This window comes from Anolis carolinensis, chromosome 2 (genome assembly GCF_035594765.1).
Source record: "Anolis carolinensis isolate JA03-04 chromosome 2, rAnoCar3.1.pri, whole genome shotgun sequence".
Lineage (NCBI taxonomy): Eukaryota > Metazoa > Chordata > Lepidosauria > Squamata > Dactyloidae > Anolis > Anolis carolinensis.
The window spans coordinates 165,261,592-165,274,228 of NC_085842.1; the positions used below are offsets into that span (position 1 = coordinate 165,261,592).

The following is a 12,637-nucleotide window of genomic DNA, read 5'->3' on the forward strand; positions in this document are numbered from 1 at the left end:
TATCTTTTGAGTTGCTAGGCCAGCAACGAGCAGGGGCTATTTTTTATTTTTAATTGACGGGTGCCCACCACGGGCTGGCCTCGAACTCATGACCTCATGGTCAGAGTGATTTATTGCAGCTGCTCAACAGCCTGCGCCACAGCCCGACTTCAACTCATACAATTCCTAACAGCCGCAGGCGTGTGAAAAAGATCTTGGAGTGTTGTTGTATGTTTTTCGGGCTGTATGCCCATATTCCAAAAGTACTTCTGGAACATGGCCATACAGCCCGAAAAACATACAGCAACCCTGTGATCCCGGCCATGAAAGTCTTCAACAACAGATCTTGAAGTCCTTCTGAACAACAAGTTAAACTTGAGCCTACAATGTGATGTGGTGGCGAAAAAAGCCAGTGGGATTCTGCATAAATAGGGGTATAGCGTCTAGATCCAGGGAAGTCATGTTCCCCCTCTATTCTGCCTTGGTCAGGCCACACCTGGAATACTGTGTCCAATTCTGGGCACCACAGTTGAAGGGAGATGTTGACAAGCTGGAAAGCGTCCAGAGGAGGGTGACTAAAATGATCAAGGGTCTGCAGAACAAGCCCTATGAGGAGCGGCTTAAAGAGCTGGGCATGTTTAGCCTGCAGAAGAGAAGGCTGAGAGGAGACATGATAGCCATATATAAATATGTGAGGGGAAGTCATAGGGAGGAGGGAGCAAGCTTGTTTTCTGCTGCCCTGGAGACTAGGACGCGGAACAATGGCTTCAAACTACAGGAAAGGAGATTCCACCTGAACATCAGGAAGAACTTCCTCACTGTGAGAGCTGTTTGGCAGTGGAACTCTCTCCCCCGGACTGTGGTGGAGGCTCCTTCTTTGGAGGCTTTTAAACAGAGGCTGGATGGCCATCTGTCGGGGGTGCTTTGAATGAGATTTTCCTGCTTCTTGGCAGGGGGTTGGACTGGATGGCCCGTGAGGTCTCTTCCAACTCTACGATTCTATGATTCTACCTGGAGAGAGGGCCCCAGTTTGCTCATGCCTGATCTACACTGTAGAATAATATTCATGGAATCATAGAGTTGGAAGAGACCTTGTGGGCCATCCAGTCCAACCCCCTGCCAAGAAGTAGGAAACTCATTCAAAACACCCCGACAGATGGCCATCCAGCCTCTGTTTCAAAAACTCCAAAGAAGGAGTCTCCACCACACTCCAGGGCAGAGAGTTCCGCTGCTGAACATCTCTCTCTCACACAGTTAGGAAGTTCTTCCTAATGTTCAGGTGAAATCTCCTTTCTTGTAGTATGAAGCCATTGTTATTTATTTATTTACTGTACTTATATACTGCCCTTCTCACCCCGAAGGGGGACTCAGGGTGGCTTACAAACAATGGCAATAATTTAATGCCAGATTCAGACAATAACAATATCAGTAAAACACAATAATTATAAAACTGTAAAAAAAGCATATACATGTCAATTAAAATAGTATTTCACGTGATTAAAACATATCAAACATATCAAAAGTCTAGCACCAACTGAACTTTGAATCAATTGCTTTTGCTGTCCTAGTCTCCAGGGTAGCAGAAAACAAGCCTGCTCACTCCTCCCTATGACTTCCCCTCACATATTTATACATGGTCATTGTGTCTCCTCTCATCCTTCTCTTATGCAGCCTAGACATGCTCTTTAAGCCGCTCCTCATAGGGCTTGTTCTCCAGGCCCTTGATAATTTTAGTTGCCCTCCTCTAAATACATTCCATCTTGTCAACATCTCCCTTCAACTGTGGTGCCCAGAATTGGACACAGTGTGATTCCAGGTGTGGTCTGACCAAGGCAGAATAGAGGAGGAGCATGACTTCCCTGGATCTAGACACAATACTCCTGTTTATGCAGGCCAACATCCCATTGGCTTTTTTTCCCGGCCGCATGACATTGTTGGCTCATATTTAACTTGTCCACGAGAACATAGAGTTGAAGCTTTCTCTGTCAAAGACTGCTGGTACCTCACCAAACTACAAATCCCAAGTTTCAATAGCATTCAGTCATGGCAGTTCAAGAGGTGCCAAACTGCATCCATTCTATATTGAAAAATATGCACCCAGAGGGTTCCCTCAAGAGCCTCTTTTGGTGCCCAGATATAAACTCCATTACAGGCTCTTCTTTCTAGGAAAGTCTGCCCATGGCTTCCCTAACAGTCCCTGTCCTGAGTGAGGGCCCTTCCACACAGCCATATAACCCAGAATATCAAGGCAGAGTTAAACCTCTGAGCTCTTGAACTTGCTGACCGAAAGGTCGGCAAGTCGAATCCAGGGAGCAAGGTGAGCTCCCACTGTTAGCCCCAGCTTCTGCTATACTAGCAGTTTGAAAACATGTAAATGTGAGTAGATCAATAGGTACCGCTCCAGCAGGAAGGTAAAGGCTCTCCATGCAATCATGCCAGCCACATGACCTTGGAGGTATCTATGGACAATGCTGGCTCTTTGGCTTAGAAATAGAGATGAGCACCAACCCCCAGAGTCGGACACAACTAGACTTAATGTCAAGGGGAAATCTTTACCTTTACCTTATCAAAGCAGAAAATCCCACAATATCTGCTTTGAACTGGGTTATCTGAGTCCACACTGCCATATATTCCAAAGCAGATAATGTGGGATTTAATTCAGCTGTGTGGAAGGTACCTGACTTAATGCAGTCCTTTTGCTCCTCATCTACTAATTTATTTTATTTGAGTCATTTTTTACGCTGCTTTTCTCCTGCGCCAAGGCGAGACTCAAAGCAGCTAACAATACAATAAGAACATACAAAGTAAAAATTAAAACAGATTAAAACCCAATAAATTCCTTATAGAAACCTGATTAACTAAAACTGTCAGCGATCAAACCCTATTTACAAATATAACATACCTATTTAAAACCATTAATTAATCTCATTGGGTTAATACTTGGTTATTTTTTAAAAAGACACATGCCACAGTTATTGCTTTCCTTGTCCACTTGCCACCACCAGAAAATGCAGCAACTTCTCTGAGGCAAAATTAATTTCCCACAGTCTTCTCAGAAGTGGCGCCTGGCAGCATGAAAAGAGAGAAGTGGCTTGTCTGCATCTGGCTTCACTGCCATGTTACAGCTAGAGGCAGATGTTGGTACCTTGTGTGGAAAGCTGAGCAAAGAAAGGGAAGGTAATATTGTGGCCCCAGATGCAATAGCTCCTACTTACAAATCCTACTCAGATGCAAAGCACATTGGACGAAATGAAATCTAGAATTAATTCAGTTTGACAGAGTCACTGGAGTTGTGTTTTTATAAGGTATTTAGCCTTGTCTGCCTATGAGGGCTGGTGCCTTGCCAAATTACAGCCCCCAGAATTCCACAGAATTGATTCATGGCAGTTAGAGCTGCACCAAACTGCATTTATTCTACAGTGTAGGTGCACCCCTAGACCCAGAACCATTGCCCACAAGGTTAACATGAGGATAAAATGGATTAATCCCTGGCAATCAATGGTGGAAGAGTTTGATATGAGTGTAAAATAAAAGAACTAGTAGAAACATAGAGGGAAGGGGTTTAGTTATTGTTCAGGCTCTCTTCATTGCTGACTTCTGATTTCTCTCCACTACTTTGCCACTCTGCCGCCTTCTTTTGAACACTGACTTTTTGCTGTGCGCTGCAGTGGCGCATAAGCGTCCTTAGCCTACCACCCACTGTCTGACGTAGTTGTGTCGACACGTGGGAGGTAATTTGTGGTAAGGCTCTACGTAGTCTATCTGCAATGTGTAGAGATGCCCCCATTCAATATTTGTTAGCTCCCGGGAGCTTTCAGTCTGTTCCCTTTCCACAAAATACTGCTTGACTTTTACTGCAAGCTGTATGGATACATAATTGTCATTGGCTCATCCCTCTTCATATTTTTACCCTTCAGTAGTTTTTAAATGGCTAGCGATGATTGAATGATTTTGTGCTTACCCTTTGATAAGTGTGCAAATTACCACACTGGCAGTAATATGACTCAGGGGAGGGAGATTTTTTTTTTTTAAGCAGAGAGATTTTTGTGAAATCTACAACTTTTCCTGGTCATTTCAAGCAATGGTTTTACAAGAAAACATACTTGGATCTGAATCTCTCAGCCCATTTGGGATGTGAACACATGTACTTTCATTTTCATTAAGTGTGGTTACAATACTTTAAACGTGAACCTCCAGCCTTGCTAAGCTGCCTAACTTAGTTGTAAGCCCTAATCTCTAAAGATTCTTAAACAGTGAACCTTATTAGTTCATCAGTACAGCCATCTTCCTCAAAGGATGTTTCTCTCCATCCGGCTGTGTGGCAGAAGGGAGCGGGTGGGGTTGCTCTTAGCCCAGAGCTGCTGCAAGATTTAATCACCAAATGACAACAAGACTGCCTAGAATGGCAAATTCCAGCAATTATGCACAGCAGGTGATTTCCCAGCGATTCTGTGGGTCATACATTGAGTTTAGGTATCCTGGACCTCGTGTCTTGCTCTCCGAAGGTTTACCGGTATAAGAATAAGTCCAAGTACTCTAGTGCTTGAATAATTCTCATAATAATTCTCCATAGAAGAGCGTATTCCAGCATTTATAGTGAGGTGCTAGTATGCAAACACATACAAATAGCTACTTGAATAACTGCCCTGAAAAAGTAAACACCCTGTGAAATGTAGCTGGAATGCATCTGAAGACAATCTCATCCAATTAATTTTCAAACCAAGTTTCAGGAAAGAATAGGGTGCCTTGTTAGTGTTTATCTGGAGATGTCTCACTCTGATAATGAGTTTCATGAAAGGGCAGCTAATGGTGAGATTTGTAGAGTTCATCTGCAATTTGTGTCCTGTTGGTAGAAGGGCATCACCCAGACGGTGTCTCCATCTGATCTGAGGAGTATACCTTCCCTATTTAGCATTAACATCCTCCACCACCCAGAGGGCTGGTGGGAAAGTCTGCTTCCACTACCATTAAATCTGGATCTGTGGTAATTTCACTGCCAATATAGAGAAGCGTTGCTTGTGGAGGTTTTTTTTTTTTTTTGCCTTGGGCAATAAAAGGATTTAACCTGCTTTACTTAATAAGTACATATAAGTAATGACAAAGAGCAGAAATGTATAAGGCAGGGTGGATAAGTGTGGTCTTTCAGATGTTGTTGGACATCAGTTTCCCAGAAATCCACATACCTGGGATACAAGGAATTGCAGTTCCACAACACCTGGGAAGTTACCTGTGATATAACAGTTTCTCAGGAGAGAGTAAAAGGAGTTAATTTCTACAGTATGGATTCCCTTTACTAAGGAATGTATGATATTGCTGTGAAAAGATCCACGTGAAAACAGAAATTTTGGAAACTATGGATTAAGGTGTGCCAAATCATCCATGTCCTTCAGTGTCCTTCAACTACCATTCCATAGTACAGCACAATAATCTTTTATGTGCTCTAACTCCTAAATCTCACCCAGAGCCGACATCCACAGCAGATGCAGATGATGTGAGGCAAGTTAGGCTGAAGGAGAGTGATTGGCCCAAGCTCATCCAGGGAGTTTCATGGCCTAGTGGAGACTTGCGGGCAGGCCTTCCACACCCCAGTCCATCACTTGAATTACTGTGCCACACTGACTCACGTGCATTTGACTAATACTGTTAAATATATTGCCATCCTTACAAAATCTTAGGGAGACATTATTCTTTACAACCCATATCTTGAAGATGTGGTTACCTAGTGGTTATACAGTATGACTCTTGTATTTGTGGGACTAGTACCAGTTTCATTTACTTGTGCCTGACAAAATGTGGCCTCTCTAGGCATTTTCTTGGTCCTCCATATGATTCTATGGTATGCCTCTGCTGGAAGTTGACTATAGAGTCACATTGGAGGACTTAGCAGTGCTCAGACAGGTATCGTCACTAGATATTTCCTAGCTCTTCCACTGTGACTCCATTGTATGCTTCCACCACTTCTGGAAGGGTTTACCATTTCCTACGGTTTTATGTATGCATTAAGTGTGGATATGGGTCATACTATATATGCACCTGTATATCAGCATCTTATTTATTTCTTTTTATAATATTGATGTGTTCTATTAGGTTAGTGTTTTACTCCTAGTTGTTGCCAGAGAATTGGTAGAATGTAATCCACTTGCCATTTCTTGCCTGCTTCTATCGACACGTTCCCGTTACTTCCTGCTTTATAGAATGATAGAGTTGGAAGGAACCAAAGTTCAGCTTCTCCAACCTGCTGCCCAAAGGCAAAGCTGCCCAACCACCAACCCCTCACAGAGCAACCTTTGCTGTCCAGAATACAGTGTGACACAAGCAGAGGGCAGAAGCACACGAGAAAGGTATGTTCAGGAAGTAGCTCTGTGTGGCATAGCTCTGCTTCTCAGTATGGTGATGTCTGTGAGTTGTGAGGTGTGTTTCTGTACCAGTGCTAAATTTGTTTGCTTGACATGGGAGTTGCTAGGGAGGGAGGGAGGCTTCAGCAACATCTACAGTATGGACTACCCTTACCCAGAAATGTATGATACTTACCATAATCAAGGATTAGAGGAGGGTTATGGTAGCTGTTACCAATGGAAACGTGCAGCATTATGGGTATTAGCTGAAACTTTAAAGGAGTCATCCAGACTGGTGATAGGGCTGTGCATCTTTTTAAAATTCAGATTAAAGCCCAGAAGGAATTCAGTAGCCCACTGATGTGAAAATCAGTTGCCACCCATGGGGTGAGTAAACTTATAGAACTCAAAGTATAGAAACAATTCATAGTAGTTTATCTGAACCTTTATCACTGAACTCGTTCTCAGCCAGTGAGTCCCCAGGAGTTTTGGCCTTCAACTCCCAGAAATCCTAACAACTGGTAAACTGGCTGGGCTTTCTGAGAGTTATAGGCCAAAACACCTGGGGACTCACAGGTTGAGAACCACCAGGCCTGTAGCGGGGGTGGGGGGGTGGGGGTGGTTTAGGGGTTCAACCCCCCCCCTTGAAAATTTTTCAGGTTAAAAGAAAAACCTGGTTTACTCATGAATTTTAACTGGTTAACCAAATCCCCATGTTAAGTCTATGAGACACAAAAAATTAAGAGTCCCTCCAGGCACTATCTCAAGCAGATATTGACAGGTCTGTAGGGGTGGGGGGTCAGGGGTTCAGCCCCCCCCCCCCTGAATTTTTTTTCTGGCTACAGCCCTGAGAACCACTGATCTGCTAGGCTCTGTCTAGAATAGAAGGTTTTCATTTTGTATTCTGTTGTCAGTCAAGATCAGCAGTGGGCCATAAAAACTGCCAAGTAGACAGAAAACTAAAGTGGAAGCAGGACCAGGACCAGAACCAGGACCAAGTAGGACTGCGGTGAGGGATAGAGGAACCTAAATAAACTAAAGGCACTAGATCTCATCTGATCTTGGAAGTTAAGCAGGGTCAGCTCCAGCTAATACTTGGATAGGATACTGCTGCCAAATGCTAGGTTCTATAGTCTATATTTCAGAGGGTGAAACTGACAAAACAACCTCTGAGTATTCCTTGCTTAAGAAAATAGTTTGAAATTCATGAGGTCACCATATGTCGAAATGCAACTTGAAGGCACACACGTTATCAATTTCAAACAGGCTGAGGGGAGAGATTAGTCTGAGATGAGGATGCTGAAGAGCAAGGTGATATACAGTGATGGAAAAAGATAGGACAGGAGTCCTGGACCAAATGAAGATTTTATGAAATCGGTGTCTGCTGGTGTGAAGAACTAGCGCGGCAGTGTATATAACTAAGCCAGGGGAGAAACAACCCAAAAGCTGCCTGGAAGATATGCGAAGAGAGCCTTGATGGCATATTGCCAGTCCTTCTTTCACTCTTGTCTCACTCATAAGGGATACCAACACATTGTCCTGGTATCTCCTGAACAGTATCCTAATTGATTATGTCAATGGGCTTATTGGTGAAATTAATCTTTGCCAATAATAATAATAACAACAACAACAACAATAATAGTTATTTCTTGCCTGCCTCTCCTCACAGCTCAAGATGGGTTACAACATTGTAAAACACACATTCACCTAAAAACATTATTTAAAATAAACATATTAAAACATATTTCTACAAGATACATATTAAAATACACAAAACAGGAATCAAACATGAGATGCAAGTTTAAAAATTGTCATTAGGGAAGGAGGGGAGGCATGGACTACTTATCTGAAGCTGAATGTTCCAAGTGATTCCCCTAGCTTATAGTTTTATTTATTTGTTAGACATTATTAATGTGTTTATTTGAAAATATATACATAGTTTAAAAGATTAATTCATGAATGTTCCTTCAGATTTTGGATTGCACCTCCCATTAGCCCTAACCACCACTCCTAACAAGTAGTGATGGGAGTTATAGACCAACAACATCTAGTGGACACACATACTTCAATGGGATGAAAGGATTATCCTCAAAACAGAGTGAGGCATTTTAGGAGAGTGAGAAGGCCTTTCTCTCCATGTAGGACAGTGGTTCCCAACTTGTGGTCTATGGACCACCAGTGATTTGCAAGAACTAAAATATGGTCCATGACTTCACCGTTACTGCTACGGATAATAACACAAACCAATTTTTTTTCTTCGTGTCTTTGTTTTTAGGCCTGTTCCTGGGGTAATTTGGGGTGCCAATTTATAAAATGGCATTGGATTAACCACATCAGCTCTAGATGATTAAATATGGTTTTTTGTGGGCAAGCAGATGGCGATTACTGAATGGCATATGTTCTGTATCAGAAACTAAAGCTGATGTGGTCTATCTAATGCAATTTTCTGAATCAGCACCCCAAATAAAAAAAAACAAAACCCTAAATTTAAAGTTGACCAAAAACTGATTCATAACCCTTTTGGTACTAAAGATGGAGAGTGGCCCTGATCAAGTGGTCCCTGTTCAAAAAAAGTTTGGGAAACATGGATGTAGGGTATATCCTTATAGAGCCCAAAGCCTAAACTACTGAAATGTGTGGAGTGTTTACAAGAAAAGACCACAAAGAGAATGATCAAATTCCTTAATGCTTGTACCCACCCTTCATATTGAAATACATTCATCTTGTTGAATTTGTTTCCCAGAGAGCAATAATAAACCTCTTATTATTACCCGGGAAAGCTATGTTTAACAATACATGTAATTAGAGAAGAGAAGCTGCATTTAATATTACACAAGAGAACGGAACCCCTCATTCAGAAGGAAACAGGCTTTCAGCTCTCCATAATTATAGCTCCTCCAAATGTCTAAAATGTCTTAAATCTTGTTTTTAACTCCTTATTGTAAATTGTTTGGCCAGCATTGCTGGCTGGATAGGTCTCTCTTCTACCTTGAAGCCATTAAAAGCAAACCATTACATTTGAGCTGCTGTAACTAACTGTAGAATTAAGTCATTAACTGGATCTGTTTTGCAAAAGCATCCATCAATCATCAGGCTTAACAATTAACCAGAAAAAATGCCCAGGTCTGTTCTGACTTTTAAAAATGTAAAGAAACCAGAAGGTAATTTCAAAGCATGCAGGCAAATCCCACTAATAACTTGCAGCTCATTCACAAAGCAATTAACAGCTGCTTTGCTAAAGACTGAGTGTCTGGCCTTTATACTAAGTGGGTTGGACTGAGAAGACTATGTTCCATCAGTCGAGTTAACTCCTGAGCAAAATTCTGCTCAGAATATTTCCACTATCAGAATGTTGTGTGATGTGATGTTTACCTGTTTTCTTTTCCATTGGACTTTCTGGCACTATCACTACCACCAGATTTCGGGGCTATAAAGGGATAGTTGACAATAATTGGTGCTACCCCTTCCCATTCCTCTAGCTGCATGATTCCTGTGTAGGGTCAGAAGTGTCCCATGCATGGTAGGAGCTCTTCCATCTGTGGGATGCATACTCTGGATCCCATGTATGGTGGCAGTTTTTAAAAAAAAATATATACCTTAAAGAGAAAAGTTTAGCCATTGTTTTTGACACACAACAATTGCAGTTAAGCTTACTTTTCATTTGTGAAGATGTAAGGAAGCTAGTGGCATTGAACAGGAATATGAAGAATTTTCCCATCATCTATGAAAAAAGGTGTCTTGTCTCTAGAGAAGTCCCAGAAAGGAAAAGGAATACTGCCAGGAGTCTGGGAAAATGTATTAAACAATATGCATCTTTTTTCTGCTGAAAATACATTTTGGGAGTATTCTCCCAGATCACTTGCTAGCACCTAAATAAACCTAAAGGCACCAGATCCCACCTTATCTTGAAAGCTAAGCAAGGTCAGCCGTCATTACTATTTCAGTGGAAGACCGCCAATGAATACCAGGTGCTGTAGGGTGTATTTTAGAAGAAGAATCTGGCAAAACCACCTCTGAGCATTCATTGCCTAAGAAAACCCTATCAAATTCATGGGGTCACAACAAGCTTACAGTTGACCTGAAGGCACATATACACAGACTTCTTTTTCTGCCCATTAGCAGCACTGCAGATGACCTGAGAGGGCAGAGCTTAGCTTCCATCGCAGGAGACACAAAGAGCCAATGAGGTTCTTCTTAGTTCTAAGAAAGCTCCTGACTTCAGCTATTTATTATTGTCTCTGCTAAAATTTGGGACAGCAAGATGCCTTGCTTCTTTTCCATGTCAGATACATGCCTCGTTAATTCTTTCTTGACTTTGTGTCAGCAACTATAACCTGTATAGCCCCTAGGGAGATTACAATTTAAAACATTATTAATGTCAAGTGCCATTGTTGATCAGCCGGGAAATACAAACTGAAACTTCACTGGGTTTGTGCTGAACTTGGAAAATTACCAGAAACAGGGTCTTTATGGCTGGGGAATACTGGGAATTGTAGTCCAAGAAGGTAGCTCTTCCAACCTATGTTTTTGCACCAGTGGCTGCTGAGTTTAAAAACAAACAGGAGGCTTGTGGAAAGTATGAAACCAGATTCATTGTGTAACAAATATGATTTCTGGAGTTTTTTTCTGCAGGCTTCGCTTGCTGAAGATTCATTTTCTGTGTAACAAGAACACTAACCTCTACTTTGCTACATGCTTATTTTAGAAGAAGAGAATAATGTGTGGTTGTGTGCCATGTTACAAGTTGGGAATAGTCAGTATATTGAAGCTTTAAATCAGTATTGGGCAACTGTCTGAGCTGGAGACATTAACCTTGCCTATCTAGATAACGTCACAGTCTCCAGGATCATAGATTGCACTTACAACTCAGGTGTAACTTTGCAGTCTCTACATAGAAGGCACATATACACAGACTTCATTTTCTGCTCATGTATCTGGGGGCAAGGGGTTAGGGCTGTCCCCCTACTCTACTTCCTGACACTAACATAATAAATACATGACTGGGAATGCATGGGCAAGCCTCAGCCATCCAGATGCTTTGGACTTCAACTCCCACAATGATAGGCTGTTAGGAATTGTGGAAGTTGAAGTTCAAAATATCTGGAGGGCCAAAGTTTGCCCATGCCTGGGTTAAGGCATCCTATTATTTAATGACTAAAGATGTTATTGCAGGCCCCCAATGCATGGATACATTTATATTAACATTAATTAACATTAACTACCAAATAAGCCCAAGGTGACAGTGCTAGGGGTCATTTTCAGGACACCTCCTATATTTCAGATTATTAGGTTTTATAGCCTTAGAATGATGACTCTTGCTTTTCAAGACTTCCAAATGTGTAGTGATGTTGGTAGTTCTAGTAGTGGTAGCAAGAGGAGGATCACATTCCTGGTTAGAAAGAAAACAGGCCCGACTCCCATTGCAACAGAAGGCTCATCATCCTGAAACTCAGCTATGAGAGATGTTGCATTGCTTCTGTGCTGTTTGGTAGCATCTGCAATTATATTAAACAAATCTAGGATTGAACATTAAATCACTGAATAGATTTTCAGTGGTTAAATGAATATTCACTCAGACAATGACTTGATTATTTCTGCGGGATTTCAGGGAGCTAATGATAAAGCTTTGAATTCTCCAAGAACTTTGCTAGGGTGGTCCTGTGATGTATAGAGAGATTAGATTCACAGATGTGACATACTGATTGTATGATGCTTATCTAGACAAGATGCCGGCCTTCCTATACATTTATTCTGACTATAATACTTATTCTTGTTCTTGAAACTGGGGATCTTTATTTAATATTTATTCATACATACATAATAACATTGTCTCCTTCTGATTTGAGATGATGATGGAAAATGTGACCAGTTTGAGAACTGAGCAGGTTACATAGAGACTCAGCCAACACTGTCAAAATAAATGGTAATGCTCGACCAAAGGTTCATTGTGTTCCTATGTTTAGAGAATGCAGGAATGGGCTGGCACGTACCCTTTCATATATAGTAGGTCTAACGAAAAGATGGCCCTCCAAATGCATTTAGAGTCCAACTCTCATCGGATCCAATTAGCATGTTCAATAAGCAGGTGTGATGGGAGTGGTAGTATTGAAAATTATCGATATCTGCAGGTTTCCTACTCTTGATTGGGCACATACTGGCATGCTTCCTAACACATATTTACTCTTCCCTCATAACCCATCTAGAGTTGTGTTTGCATGCAGGCAAATGTGTGCGTGATGGATGGACTGTGTGGATGGCGTATGTATATTGAAGCACATGTCATGCTCTTCAGGTTGTGAGGCAGCATGCTTAATCCTTAAGCT

General features: G+C 41.7%; 1 protein-coding gene across 8 annotated transcripts in view; it reads left to right on the forward strand.

Annotated features, from left to right (window-relative positions):
* Positions 1-12,637, forward strand: part of rhbdl3 (rhomboid like 3) — a 143,410-nt gene that overhangs the window by 2,540 nt on the left and 128,233 nt on the right. For 5 of the 8 annotated variants that reach the window (XM_062971014.1, XM_062971008.1, XM_062971010.1 and 2 more), the window contains exon 2: positions 6,174-6,320. The exons of 1 other annotated variant lie outside the window; for it this stretch is intronic. In XM_062971014.1, the coding sequence (XP_062827084.1) occupies positions 6,174-6,320 (147 nt within the window). Of the gene's footprint in view, positions 1-6,173; positions 6,321-12,637 lie in introns of those variants that run through there. 2 more of the 8 variants (XM_062971013.1, XM_062971017.1) reach the window with 2 other exon arrangements.